A 15,210-nucleotide genomic window follows, 5' to 3' on the forward strand; every position below is an offset into this window, starting at 1 on the left:
GACTGAGGCACAGAAAGATAAAGTTGGTGGTTAGGGAGCGGTAGAGCAGGATGTAAGTAGGATGTAAGAAGAGGTTCTCTCTTTCAAGCAGGGTTAACGGAGGGGCTGGGATGGAGTGCCATGGTCTGCCACTTACCCATTATCCCCATAGCTCAGATAAATGCAGTTGGAAAGTCAGTGATGAGAAAACTAGCCATTAATGTGAACTGCTCAAGGTCACACCTCTAATCAGTGGCAGAACTGGCACTAAAGCTGTGTCCTGACATCTATGGCTCTTGACACACTTACTGAACCCCCATCTCTCTGGCTTGACCTCCAGATTCTCCCCAGCACTCTAAGAGCTTCCATCCTCAAAAGAGCATGTAATTGAATTTTACATCTAAACTCATTTGAGATAAAAAGAATATGATCCCAAATTTCTGTAGAACACTTGAATTTTACAAAGCATTCCTGAATTTACTATTTCATTTACTCTTCATAATAATCCTATGATGTAGGTATTTTTATCCATATTTATAGATGAAGATTCAGAAAGTAATTCAGTGCCACGCTCAGAATTACACAGCTAGAAAGTGGTAAAGCTGACACTGAAGCTGAGGTCTTCTGCCTCTGTGTCCATTGCCTCATGGCTGATCTGCTAATGTCCTGAGTCCCAGATACTTAGAGTCTAGGAAGCTTGACAAATTACATTAGGGCTCTCCCAGCATGGAGACAGGCTTAGAAGGAGTGTGGCAGAGCTTCTAGAAATACGGCAGGCTGACGTGCTCCACACAGGGATACTGAGAGTCTTCAAAGTCACTCTGGCCAAATACAAACACTTTGTCTATTCGGATAAAAGGCCTGCCTGAGGTTTAAGAATGGGTTTTCCAGCTACTGTTGCTGTGAAATTAGGAAGCTGATGTTGAAATCTGGGCTGTAAAAAAGGAAACCCACAAAAATTTGCTTCCGCGGATAAGCAGGATCCCTTTCCCATGTGTCAGAGGCAAAGACTAAACCTGACTCAGAAAACAGCTTCTGAGAAATTTCATTCTCAATACACTGCCAATTTCGTTAAATGAATAAATCAAAGAATACATGCATGGATACATATATACATTCATACATGCATACATATGTACAAACAGGGTACAAACACTTCAGGGAGTAATACACCAGTACAGGGAGGAAAGCTGGGGGAAGAGGATGGAGATTTCAGCAAATGCTGGACCATCTTCAGAAACCTGACCCTAAACAAACACAGACTAAGAGTGACACCCAGTGGCCTGATCACAGGGACAGCACAGCACACAGGGATGGTTCCCAGGACTTCCACACCCTGGCTGCTGCTGGCAGGTTGTTTGTGGGGTTTTCCTCCAATTGCTGTGTTTCGGGGGTATCTATAATCTAGAGAGTGATTTCTAGAGTGTGCAATGAGCCAGTTCTCCTCTTCTCTCCCTCTCCCACCCCTCCATCTCCTGTCCACTTTCCCCTTCCCTACCGAATGTGCAATCTCTGGTGCATGGGGTCCCACGGGTGACCAGGTAGAGGCCAACAGGCAACTCTGTGCAAGTAAGGAGAAGGTTTCCTGACCACTTGGATACAGGGGATGATATTCTGCAAGGTGAGTGTATCCTGTACAACTAAGCCAGCTAAAATGTGATGATCAGATTAATTTAGTAGTACTGGGTTATTGTCATTTGAGGCATGATATGAGGTACAGAAGTTCAATATAATTGATTAAATCTGACACCGGCCCCCAGTATCCTGTTAAAACTGCCTCTCAGAGATTACCACCCACAACAGTAACAGCAATAAGAGTTAATGCATATTGATCATACACACACACACACACACTGTGCCAGGCACCATTCTAAGTGTTTTACACGTATCAGCTCATTTCAACTCAAGACAATCTTATGGGCAAATACTAACACTGTATGCATTTTACAGATGAGAAAACTGAAGCTTAGAGAAACAAATTAACATATCCAAAGTCACCCAGCTGGTAAGCTAATGGAGACACACGATGTGCTCACGTGGCCACAAATGCCTTCCAGGAAGTCTGGCTCTGGAATTCTTTATTACTGACCTATGCTGCCGCCCAATGACCAGTGACCTCCCCAGGGCCAGTGACTTCTCAGTGGTCAGTTTCAAAGGCCTTCCATAGTGTTAAGCATCCCCCACCTCCCACATGGCTGGTGCCTCCCCCTCAGCCGTCCTTCTTTCTTCCTCTGATACATTCTTTCTTCCTCTGCTCTATAAATGGTTCTTCCCCATGGAGTCTCTGTTCTTTTTATTTTTCCTCCCTTTCACTAGGAGCTCAGCTGCAGGACTCTGTTTTTGAAAAAGAACCCTAGGGGCTTCCCTGGTGGTGCAGTGGTTGGGAGTCTGCCTGCTAATGCCGGGGACACGGGTTCGAGCCCTGGTCTGGGAAGATCCCGCGTGCCGCGGAGCGGCTGCGCCCGTGAGCCATGGCCGCTGAGCCTGCGTGTCCAGAGCCTGTGCTCCGCAACAAGAGAGGCTGCGATGGTGAGAGGCCCACGCACCACGATGAAGACTGGCCCCCGCTTGCCACAACTAGAGAAAGCCCTCGCACAGAAACCAAGACCCAACACAGCCCTAAATAAATAAATAAATAAATAAATAAATTTAAAAAAGAAGAAAAAGAAAAAAAAAAGAAAAAGAACCCTAGATTTAACATCAGCAATCTGCAATTCCAGACCCAAGCCATGGTTCAGCTGTTTCACTCCGGGGGTCCTCAACTACTCCTGCAGTAAATTAAGGGGGTAGTTTTAGCAGCAGTTCTCACTTGGGCTGCACACGAGCCCCACCTGGGGAGCTTTTACAACCATGGCTGCCCAGGCCCCACGCAGACCAATGAGAATGAACTGCTGGGGCAGAACACAGGTATTCCGTATTTGTAAGCTCCCAGAATCTCTAAAGTCTGTTGACTGGTCCTAGCAGTGCCCTCTCCTCTCCATTCCCCTTGCCCCTTCCCAAATGCCCCGAACCTCAGCTTTCTCATTGGTCTTCTGCCTCCAGGCTCTCCCCTGACCATGCACACCTCAGCCAAAGCCAGGGCTGGCTTCCTAGACAGAAGTCCCAGTCACATCATGTCACCCTTGCTCAGATACACTCAGTGGCTCCTCATGCCCTGACAGGCCCATGGCATAGGCGTTTCCCGTCTTTATCATGGCCCCGCTGAGCCTTTGCCACACTAGCACCTTCCTGGTGACCGGCCCCCAACAACATGAATCGTTCCTCAACATCCCCCTTACTTTCCTACCTGTGACCTCCTTTCCCTATTGACATCTGTTGAAATGTCTTACACCGTGCGAAGCTGAACTCACAGGTTACCTTTTTGAGGAAAGTTCTCTTGACACCCTTTACCTCCTTCTAAACTCTCACTGCTCTCCATACCTCTCCAGGAGCATAGTGAGTGATCTTCCTCTTATAGAGGTACCTGGGTTCCCACATTTCTGTGTAGGGAAAACGACTTTCTCTCCCCTCTCCCTAAAAAGGACAGGGCTTAGAGGAAGCTTCTGCCCTTGGTCCACTCTCCTTAGTGGCTCTTTCCACAAGGGAAGGAGTTCCAGTCGGAGTGTTCAGAGCCTTAGGCATTGCTTGGGCCGTGTTTTCCCCATGTGGAGGGCTATAGTGTCTCAAGGTTAGCCACCAACTCTGTTCCCTCTTGTACTTCCTGGGCCCAGGCTTTCTACTGTTGCTATCCCCATGCAGGGTACCCAACCAGAGAGACTGGGCAGTACTCCAGCACTCCATGACAGGGTGGATGGAGCAGGCTGGCCACCTGCTGCTGACTGGTCATGTGGTGGCTCTGCTCCTCAGAACCAGCCCTTCTATACTTAAGGCAGGAAAGAGTAAAAGAGGCACTCTGCCATCCTGGCCAACACTGACTTCCCATACATTAAGCTTTCAGCAGACAGACCTATGTGGGAGGGACTCTCCATTCACTAAGCTGCAGTCTATAGGTCCCTGTGTGTGTACTCCCCTGATGGGGCCCCTTGATTGGGTGGGAAAGGCTAAGAGCAGGCCCTGGGTTTGGGGGGTTGTGCTTCTCTCCTTGCACAGAGGAAGGCCTCAATGACCATCTGCTGAAATGAACTGAACTGACTCCTTCCCTGATCGCTCATATTTTCTTTCCTATCACTCCTCATGTCGCCTTGATTGTCAGAATGTGCTCCTCTGGGTTCATGTTACCAGGAAACCCTGAAGCTCATCTTCAAACCTGCTCAGAATGGGACAGGACCAAAGGGTAAGGTGGCCCTGCTCCAGCACATCCCAGAGGGTCTGTGTGTCATACTCACATTGGGGAATAAGAATCAGGATCTATGTTCCTGGTGGGGACAAAGCCCACTTCTCCTGAGAGCGCTGACTTCCCAATGAACCACTGAAGCCCAGGAATGACAAAGCCGATGATCTCAATGCTTTCTCCCTGGTGGAAATTCAGTTCATCCTTTTCTTCCCTCTCATATTCTTTCCAGGCCTTACATTTTCCTCTACCTGAGGGAAAACAGCACACAGGTCAACCAAATAAGGCAGGAACAGCGGAGCCTTCCACTAGCTTCCAGTGTAATATGAAATGAAGAGTTCCCAGACTTTAGAACTTTAAGGACCAGTAAAATTTCTCCGCCCCCCTCAGAAAAATAAATTGGCAGGAATGATATAGGGTAACTGGCTTTTCATTTGGCCAAGCTAGGAAATTCAAAAAAGGAACTCCCATCCACTTTTACCACCGTTTTATAAAAGAAATTTTAACAAACGTAGTAAATATAATCTAAGAATACTAGGTATACCTTAAAACAGAATAAAGGTAGCTTATGTCAAACTGTAAAGCTCACTATATCGTCCTACTTTGTCTGATTTGCCATTATGTAAACACTTTGCCATGATTGGCACAGATCCACAGACCAGGGTGAGGACTACTGTAGGATCTCTCCATTTCCTTCTGGCTCCTTTGGCCACTATGACCTTCAGTTTCCCCAACTGTAAAATGGGGATAATGAGAATATCTGTCTCTTACAAATATCAGGAAGAGTTAAAGAGATAAAGTGCACAATGCCTGGTACCTAGGCAACCCTCAATACATGTTAGCCTCATATGACTGGCGAACAGAAAACAGCTGGTTACCCAGAGGGTTCTGGAAGACTCCTCTTCTGACTATGGTCACTACCTAGCTTGATCAGCTGCCACGCTAGGATCTAGTAATGATATATTTATGAGAATTGTACTCTCCAGTTTACCAAGTACACTTATGTCCCTTTTCTCAGATCTTTCTAGGAGCCCCAAAGGGTAAGCAGAGCAACTATCAGAATCTCCTTTTTATAGATTAGAAGGTGGAAGCACTGAGAGGGTACGTGATTTGTCCAAGGAGTTTGTGTGTGAACTAGAACTTAAGTCTCTCCACTGCTGTTAACCCTTCTTTCCACTAATCCAGCTCTAGTTGAGGTAGCAGTTTTTATATGCCCCAGTTTCCATATTTGCTTTAGCTCCCCTGCTAAAGCTACTGGATTTTTTTTTTCCTGACATTTTTTTTTTCTTTTTCTTTTTTTTGTTTTTCTTTTTTTTTTATTTTTTTTTATTTTTTTTTTTTTTTTCTTTTTTTTTCCTGACATTTTTGGTCAAGTTTCTGTTGACTCTGTCTTCAGAATCAGAAGTTTCCACTGCTTTGGTAGTATCTACCATGTGTTAAACACTTAGAATGTGAGAAAACTGTACTAAGTGATTTACAGATGTCATTTAGTTTAGTTTCTCATGACAACATTTAAAGTTGGTTTTACAGTAACATTTTACTAATGAGGAAGTTGTGACATTGTGAGAGCACGTCATGAACTGGCCGAGGTCACACTGGTTTTAAGTTGTGGGGCTAGAATTGGAACCCAGAACAGGACTTCACAGCCCCATGTTCCTAACGACAAGGCCATACTGCCTCAGATAGCTAAAAGTCTTGTTTGTGGTTGATTATTAATTAGATCTAATGTCTGGGTCTCATAATTCCCTCTGTTTCTTTTTTTTTAAAGTGGTACTTGGGCTTAGAACTTTAAAACTTGCACTTTGTGCTAGGTGTGAGAAGGCAGCTCCAAGGATGAAGATGAAAGGAATGTATATTCTAGATACATAGAAAACATTAAATTTCCTTATCCAGTAGATACAAATATACTTATACATATATGGGTATATATTTATGTGTGTATGTGTATATATAAATATACATACATACATACACATGTGTATAGAGATTACATAAAATGTATGCATGTATTTATACATATATATATATATGTGTGTGTGTATTTCATCTATTCAACAAATATTTACTGAGCACCCGCTATGTGCCAAGCATTCTTAATCTTCCTTAATTCAAGATTAACTTCACAAAACTCTGAAGGAAATTAGAAAATGTTTTGACTAGAGATTGAAAGCAGGCAGCCTGCACGCCACATCTGGCCCACACAGGGCTTTTTTTTTCCCCCACATATCTTTAAATCCCTATGGTCCCTACCATTCCCTAACATCTTCCCTCCAGGCCCTCCACGCATCTGTATGTTCTGCCTGTCCCTGGAGGTATTTATATCTACAGTACAGCCCTCATCTGAGACCTCTCATTTCACAGGCAAGGAAACGCATGGGAACAGATGGTATAATTGGGTTCCCCAAATTCAGTCAGCAGCAGAGGTGAGACAGGAATTCACATCCACTGACTCCAAATCTGCTGATAAAAGGAGGAGGCAGAGCAATATTATCTCCCTAATAATACTGCCTTCAACTCAGCCGTACCGATCTGATAGGAGCCTGTCCAATCCCTCTTCCTGGAAAGGCCACAGCTTCCTGGATAATTCTTTAGGAACCATCTGCCAATGGAAACATGGGGTTTGCAAACATGGATTTCAAAAAATTTGAACAGTGAGCAGAATAATCCATTAAAATGATGCTGATGATGATAAGTATTCTTGTAATTTTGGTTACTTTTATTATAATAGTGGCAAACATTTAATGAGAACTTACTTTTTATCAAGCACTGTGAAAAATAAAGAAGCTCAGCAGGCCTGGGATGTTTTCTGGCTCAGCAATTAGCTTGTCAGTTAAATATCTAACAAAGGATCCCATTCCATTCTCACTGTCAGATTCTCTGCCACACACAGAACCCACAGCCTGGAATCATGCTTACTGTCACTCTCTCTGTTTGAGTTTACAACATCTTCCAGCAAGGATTCTGGAACTTTAGTGTGAAAAACATCCCCTGATGTTTAAGGGGAGCTTATATAAAATGCAGATTTTTGGATCCAACCTCAAGAGAGTCTGAGGAGGGCCAGAGGGTATAAACTTGCAGTAGAATCCCCAGGCAACTCTGGTACAAATGGTCCCCAGTCCCCACAGTGAGAAACACTGCATTGGAGACCAGGCAGTGTATTTCTTCTTTGGTACAATGTCCATCTGAAACTTTGAGTTGTCTCCATTTCATCTAATTGTGCAAATCTTGACTTAAAAAAATAACAAAAGATAAAAAGCCCCCCAGGTTTGTTCCCTCCCTGGCACCATGGATGTCCACATCTGCAAATGCGCCTACTCTGTTCTGCAGACCTCAGTGCGCTCTGAGACCCTCTCCCAGGAGGTGAGTGGCTACTCACTGGTGGAAAGGGAGAGGCAGGGGTTCCAAGGCTGACACTGGCACCAAGCCCCGCTGACCCGTCACCAAGGACACGCCTTCCCACTCGAACTCGCCTTCAGCTGTCTTCACCGAGATTAACTCATTCTTGCAAAGTGTCAAATACTCCCCTTCCTTCTCAGCTGGCTGAGCCATGGAGCACGTGGCTCTGCAGAAGAAGTGACCTGCAGAGAATGAGAAAAGCTCTTTCCAAGGAGTAGCAGGAAGTGAAAATGGAGTATCCCACTATGTATATTTCCATCAGAGCCCAGATACTTTTCTTTCTGAAAGTAAAGTACACAGTCCAGGGGGAGGTACTACAAGAGGCCTTTGTGACCCCAGGAAAACTGGTACCAGGGAAAAAAGCCACTGAGAGGGAATTCACTTAAAATAGACACCAAAAACTCCAAATAATTCTCAAGAATGAGGTTTAATTGGGACTTCACCTTGAGAAAAAAATGAAACGAGTTCATGAAAATATATTTAACAGAACTTCAGTTATAATTGCAACCTCATGTTAATCTTAGGACCAAAAAAGAATAAATTAAGTTGATTTGGGTGAATATAATTTCTCCAACTAAATTTCACAGTCATACAGTATGAAAGTTTTTCCTTCATATATGATTCATGCAAAACAATCAGAAAGGGAATCATTATGCAAAATATTCTATGCAAATATGGCTCTTTCACTGTGTCTATGATGTCATCAGTCATTAACCGGTTGGCTGCAGCCTTGATTGGATCCTTCCTTGTAAACAGACTGGTGGGTGCTCCAAACAGTTTCCCAATATCACTTTCCTCGATCTCATGAAATCATGAAGGTTTTGCAAGATCTGCAATTTTATTTTACAATCAAATTATATCACATGTTTGGAATAGTGGTTCTCAATCTTGGATGCATATTACAATAACCTGGGCAACTTTCAAAAAATACCAAAGCCTGATCCCCATCGCTAGAGATTAACTGGCCCCAGCTGAGCCCTGATACGGGCATCTTCTTAAAATTCCTGGGTGGTTCTAACATCAGACAATCAGTGAGACTGTCCTACACAGCTGTTCTTGTGATATTGATGTTAAACTGAGAGAGATGGTTGAAGTAATATTGTAACAGGTGGGTTCATTTGTGAATATTTTCATGTTTGAATGGTTTTTGCCTCCCTTTGTATCCTAATTATTTCAAGGACTCTGATAACATATATCCAGATAAGACCCCCATCCCCACCCCTATACCATGCTCACCTTCCTGGATCAGAAGTCCCAGGTATATTGTTTCCAGGTGTTTATCATCTACTGACACGTGGATCTCTGTATCCTCCACCAGTCGGCAGTTAAGCCAGTACTTGTGATCAAAGAGGAGATGCTCCAGACACATGGATACGTAGCCTAAGAAGTCAAACCAACATGATTCCTCAAGGGCATGATTTCTGCCATTAGCTGATCATTAGGGTGAGCAATTTCCCTCCTGAATTTCTCCCCCAGACCTCCATACCTAATCTGACTCCACTTAACTGGAATTAGAAGAGCATAAGAGGGGTAGCTAGAAAATTTCTAAAATGAATTGATTCTTCTCAGCATCTGTTGGGAAGTACAAATCATTTTTAAATGATATTTATTTTCAACATATTATGGGTTTCTATAAATGCATAATAAGATTATCAGACCAAGTTACTTTTTTATAATACATCCAGGGAGGAATCTCCAAGATTACAATGTTGACACTGGGAGTTCCTGGTTCCCCCTTAAAGTTCTCCCGACCAAATTCGAATTCTTGTACCCCTGATGATGCAGTGGCTGGGGAGGTTCTCCATGGCCCACAAATGAGTCAGGATTTACTTCAACATCCCTCTGACCCTGCCCCCCACCCCATGCCCAGTAAGATCTCACTTGTTAAAACCAGACTAAAAACTGTGCAAACTGTAAAACTGTAACAATTATGGATAGTATTTTACACATTCCTATAAATTTAAATTACTTGTATGAAAATTTTGCTTCTTTCTAGACATCCTCACTTTCTTAAGATGCAGAACCTGTCTCTTTCCACTCTCCGTTGTGCTGATTTAGGCCCTGTGTATCTTCTATAATGGTGCTTCACATACTTTCATGTGCACACAAATCACCTAGGGACCTTATTAAAATACAAATGCTGGTTCAGTAGGTCTGGGTTGCAGCCTAGGATTCCACGTTTCTAACAAGTCCCAAGTGATGCTGATGCTGCTGGTCCATGGAGCACACTTTGAATAACAAGGATCTCTAATGGTCACAGAAGGAGATGTGTTGAATGGAGAGCAGAAAAATCACCATGACTACAAGAGGAGAACTTATACCTTCTAGCCAAGAGCCATCTTGACCCTCCACCCCTACACAAAATCGCTTCCTGTGTAAGTCTGCATGGAGCCCAGCATTTTGTAAGAGAAGTAAAACACGCATCAATTCAAATGGCTTCCTCTTGCCTTGCTTGGTTTTGCTTTGCAATTGTAACTTTCCTATCATGAGTTGTTCTCCATGGAGAGGGCAGGTAAACTATTTCCCACCACATCGGTACTGGTGCTGTGCCCCAGTATCCTTCTTTACCTTCTAGAAAACCCTGCAACCTGAGGCCCCTTTAGCAGATAAGTCCCCCATATCTTTCTTTGACTTTTCCAAAAACATGGAACAAGGATCTGGAACTTTTGAACAGATACTTAGATCCTACTAGAGACTGTTTTCTCTTTTTTTTTTTTTTTTTAACCATTAATTTCTAATCTAGCTCTACTTTGAATCTAGTAGATGATCAAAAACTGTTTGCCAGTTTTAACTGATTATCTAATATTCTCTTCCTGAAACAAAGAAGGGCTGCATGTGACATTTTAGAGCAATATTTGCTTTAGATTTAGTTCCAGGCAGTTTGTGATATTTCAAAGGTTAACCATCCATGTTAGACTCTACCGCTTTAAATTATCAGAGCCAGACCAATTCCTTAATGTCAAGCTCTGCAAATTGGCTAAACTGAGAAGCAGGTGCTCCTTTACCTGCCTGCTCCATGTCATACCTAAGTTCAGGTAGGTGGAGAACTTCCAGATTTCCTCCATGGTCTTGAAGGTAATGAGGAACTGGGCCTTCTGGGACTGTATACACACCAACCTAGCTGAGAGGTCCTGAGTAAAAAAGAACAGTGAGTCAGCCTGGGATGACAAAAGCGTCCTGTGAACAAGCTCACGTATATACAACATGCCGTGTATGAACTTCTTTTTTTGAGATATAATTGACATATAACATCATATTAATTTTTAGTGTGTAACATAATGATTTAACATATGTATATATTTTGACATGATGGCCACAATAAGTTTAGTTAACATCCACCACATCACATAATTACAGATTCTTTTTTTCTTGCGATGAGAACTTTTAAGATCTATTCTCTTAGCAACTTTCAAATATACAACATAGTATTGTTAACTACAGTCACCATGCTGTATGTTACATCCCCAGGACTTTTTTATCTTATGACCAGAAGTTTGTACCTTTTGACCACTTTCACCAATTTTGGCATAGATTTTTTACATCACCAAAAAAAAAAAAAAAGGAAATAACCTAAATGTTCATCAATAGGAGACTGGTTAAAATGAATCATGGTTCATCCATACAATGGAATACTATGATATTATGCATCCATAAAAAAGAATAAAGACGCTCTTTGTGTATTGATACAGGCTCCAAATATTCACTGCTGAATGAAACAACAGCAGAAACAAAAAGGAACCAGAGTATAGAATTGTGTGCAGAGAATGTTATCTTTTGTGTTAAAAAAAAAAAAAGAAGTATGTGTGAGAGGGTGGAGAATGAATCACAGAAGGCACCTTGGAAGCAAATTTGATTGTGAATCTATGTTTAATAATTATTTTTACGAAGCTAGCAAACAGAAAAACCAAACCACACAAAAATAAAAAGTATCCATAATCCCTCCTCCTAGAGATCATCAATGTTAACAACTTTGTGTATTCTTTGAATCTTTTTTCTGTACATGAGTTTCTATGTAACCATTTTTATATAAATAGAATCACATTAGTAAGTTGTTTTGTAATCGTTCGTCCCTAAACAATGTTTTGTGAACCATCTCCCATGTCATTAAATAATCTACATTATTTTTAATGGTTACATATGCTGTAGTCACATTAACGTAATTAATTCTTAATGTTTTCTTATGGCTAGACATTTGAGTTGTTTTAATTTTTTAACATCCTAAACAGTACTGTGATAAACATCTCATATCTAAATCTTTGTATGCACCCTTGATTTTTTTGACACAAGTGATTCCAAGAAGTGTTAATTGGGAATGCACATTTTCAATCCTAAAATGCAGGAGCCAAACTACCCTCCAGAAAGGTTGTGCCAGTTTACACACTCACAAGCGGAGAAAGAAGAGACCTGTAACACCCCCCCACCCCCTTTTTAAATACCTGAATGAAAAGGCCTGAATCACTGCCTAGACTTGGTTTTCCCCTAAAATCTTTTTTGCTTGTCCAAGCATCTGGACTTGACTATAACAAGTGATGATCAGAATGTCCCTCTCCCTCCAGGCCAGTCCTACCACCAGTGATCAACCCCTGGATCCCTGTCGTGAGGGAACCCTGGAGAAAGAAGAAGAGGATAGAAGGATCCAAGGAAAAGCCCCTACTTCAGCAAAGTCAGAACTCTGGGGTTCTCCCATACCAGGTCCCAGGAGGCCCCGGATCCTTGGAGGATATAGATCCTGGTAGTCAGGGAAGAGGGTCCTAAGTAAAAACTGATTTACAAGGAATTTACTATATGCCAGGCTCTTCAGCAAGAGTTTGATGAGCAATGCCTCATTTAACTTTTACAATAACCCTATGAAAGAGTGTAATTATAGGAGTTAACCCATTCTAAGATGGACTTTTATCACATTTCACCATTTCTGAAATAAAAGAAAAGGAAGTGTGGCATCATAAATAATGGGCAGCATTTATTTTCTTTCTTAAAATAGTGTGTTTATAATCAAATGGCACCTCACATTTAATAGAAAATGGCATTGTCCCTGTTTTATACTCAAGGATGCCAGGGTGCAGACAGGGTAAGTCAAGGGAGCTGTGACACCCAAACTGGATCTCAGCTCCAACTGACTCCAGGCCTCAGCTTTGGCCCACAAGCCTGCCCACTCAAGACTCAGCCCAGCAGGCCAGTTTGCACAACCAAACCCAGCTCTTGCCTGTGTCAAAAGCGACTCAAATTAAAAGAAACTCTATGGTGCCTGTTAGTAGCTAATGCCTCCAAGTTCCTGAATTCTGGAGATTTAAAAACAAAATGACTCTGCTATTTATAACATATCTACTATTTCTGGAGCACATCCTACCACCCAAGCACAACACCAAGCTCTCTACAGATACTATCTCATTTACTCCTCCCAACAAACCAAACACTATATTTTTTGTTACATGACAGAATAATAGAGTATGTTTCTCTTTTTAATTTGTATCAATTCATACAGAAACTGTAAAATAACTAGAACATACTAATTTATTATGTAAAGCAATGTTCTCTTTCCCCCACCTCTAGTTGCAGCAAATTTTAAACATTCCTGACTTTAGTTCTCCTAGTAAGTACCTCCTAAAGTATAAATAATTTAGTCATACCCTTCTTCCTTGGTTTAGCACTTGAAGATATTATCTACCTACTATGAAAGATGAGAAATTGGTTTATTTTATTGCCTTTTCCTCCTCTCATTCTAATATTTACAGCTATTAATTTTTGATTAGCAATTTTGGTACTTAAAAAAGTACACTTACCAGTGGTTACCAGTGGCTGAGGAAAGGGGATAGAGGGGAGTTACTGTTTAGTGGGTACAGTGTTTTAGTTTGGTATGATGAGAAATTCTGGCATGGACAGTGGTGATGGTTACACAATAATGTGAATGCATTTAATATCACTGACTTGTTCAGTAAAAATTATTAAAACTGAAAATGTTATGTATATTTTATCACAATTTTAAAAAGTCAAATTCACCACATTTTTTAAAAAGTATACTTTATGAGGTAGGTATTATAACGATTCCCATTCGACAGAGGTTAAGTAACTTGCTGAAGGTCAAAAAATTAATAGTGGCAGATTTTAAATGAAATCTTCTCTGACTCTGATTCCAAGGCTTGACCCATTCCTGCTGAGCAGAGAATGTGTACATTTTCGTTCATTCAGTCAGTCAGATGTTTTCTTGAGGGCCGACTTTCTTCCTAGCACTGTCCTAGGTGTTGGAGAGGCTGTTGTGGACAGACACAAGGTAGACACAAGGTGGACACAAGGTTGCACTGCTCTGCGAAGCTCACCTTAAACAATGCACGAACCTCCTGGTCCTCATTCTCCAGCGCCCAGAGCCGCCTCCTGGCTGCTTCTTGCAAGGGGCCATTTACACACCTCCTGGAGCGGCTCTTCACACTGAAGGAGAGCGTCAGATCTTAAAGAGAACAGAGTGAGAAAGATCAGGATGGAAATGCAGAAACAGGGAAGAAAGAATTAGATAACCCCCAATGTTTCCCACACCCAACCCCTAAACTGATGTTCTCATCAGAGATTACAAGTGATCTTAACAATTCTCTGAGCACATTCTTTAAACTTTCCTCCCCCAGAAGAAAATATGCTGAAGCACAGAATGTTCTGGAATCACAGGAGTTGCTGCAGTTGGGTTGGTTATTTCTGTTTGTACAGAGTATATTCCTGCTCTGCCTGGCACTGAGGGAACAGTGCCACACAGAACCAGCTAGAACATGTATTTCCTCCTGTGGATGATTTGTGAAAGTTTCCAAAGAATACTAATTTATCCATATTTATGGAAGTATATTTATATGTCAAATTTATCATATGTAATAGATATTAATACTACATGCATTATACATATACACATGCATTTCCTCTAACCTGCTTCTTTCTGATTATGCATTTGTTGTTCGTCAGGGTAAATAGCTAATATATTAAAGTCTATCTTTAATATCTTCAAAATGCACATTCATTCAATACTGTGAACAGAGGCTGTTTTAGGCGCTGAGATGCAGCAGGAAACAAAACAGACAAGGTCCGGTTCTCATGGAGCTTGTATTCTTGGCAAGTAACCAATTCCATGAACACAGTAATTTCAGATGGAGAAAAGTGCTATGAATAAAAAAAAATGTTAATAGGGTAAAGAGACAGAGTGATGGAGCTGTTGGAGAGTGGATAGTGTTGCTGGGAAAGGCCACACTGAGGAGGTTCATCTTATAACTGCACTTTGCCATGTGTCTTCTTCAGACAATACGTACCAATCGCATTAATAATTATCAAACACAATGAACCTTCAAGGCAGCAACTAGATAGGCACAGAGGTCTGTCTTCTAGCCCTAACCTGCCAGGGCTTTTGCAAATTCCTGAGCACATTACAGACGGCCCCTGTCATGCTGGCCTGAGAACACAGGCAGCCTGCATTTCTGTCTTCCTGTCTCTAACCAAGAAGTCGTGGAAATGCTGTGGCTGCAGGCCAGCTCTGATACGACATGCCCAGCTGACCTGACATCGGTGAGAGCTTTGGGTGGATGTTTGTTCCATTC

The 15,210-nt window shown here is 42.0% G+C and overlaps 1 protein-coding gene across 1 annotated transcript in view; it reads right to left on the reverse strand.

Annotated features, from left to right (window-relative positions):
• SH3TC2 (SH3 domain and tetratricopeptide repeats 2) overlaps window positions 1-15,210 on the reverse strand; it is a 64,650-nt gene that overhangs the window by 29,652 nt on the left and 19,788 nt on the right. Inside the window, exons 3-8 of the mRNA XM_019924682.3 lie at window positions 13,960-14,087; window positions 10,671-10,776; window positions 8,882-9,025; window positions 7,626-7,827; window positions 6,775-6,848; window positions 4,305-4,500 (exon numbers count right to left, since the gene is read on the reverse strand). Of these exons, the coding sequence (XP_019780241.2) occupies window positions 4,305-4,500; window positions 6,775-6,848; window positions 7,626-7,827; window positions 8,882-9,025; window positions 10,671-10,776; window positions 13,960-14,087 (850 nt within the window). The remainder of the gene's footprint in view (window positions 1-4,304; window positions 4,501-6,774; window positions 6,849-7,625; window positions 7,828-8,881; window positions 9,026-10,670; window positions 10,777-13,959; window positions 14,088-15,210) is intronic.

The sequence above is a fragment of the Tursiops truncatus genome, chromosome 3, assembly GCF_011762595.2.
Source record: "Tursiops truncatus isolate mTurTru1 chromosome 3, mTurTru1.mat.Y, whole genome shotgun sequence".
Taxonomy (NCBI): domain Eukaryota; kingdom Metazoa; phylum Chordata; class Mammalia; order Artiodactyla; family Delphinidae; genus Tursiops; species Tursiops truncatus.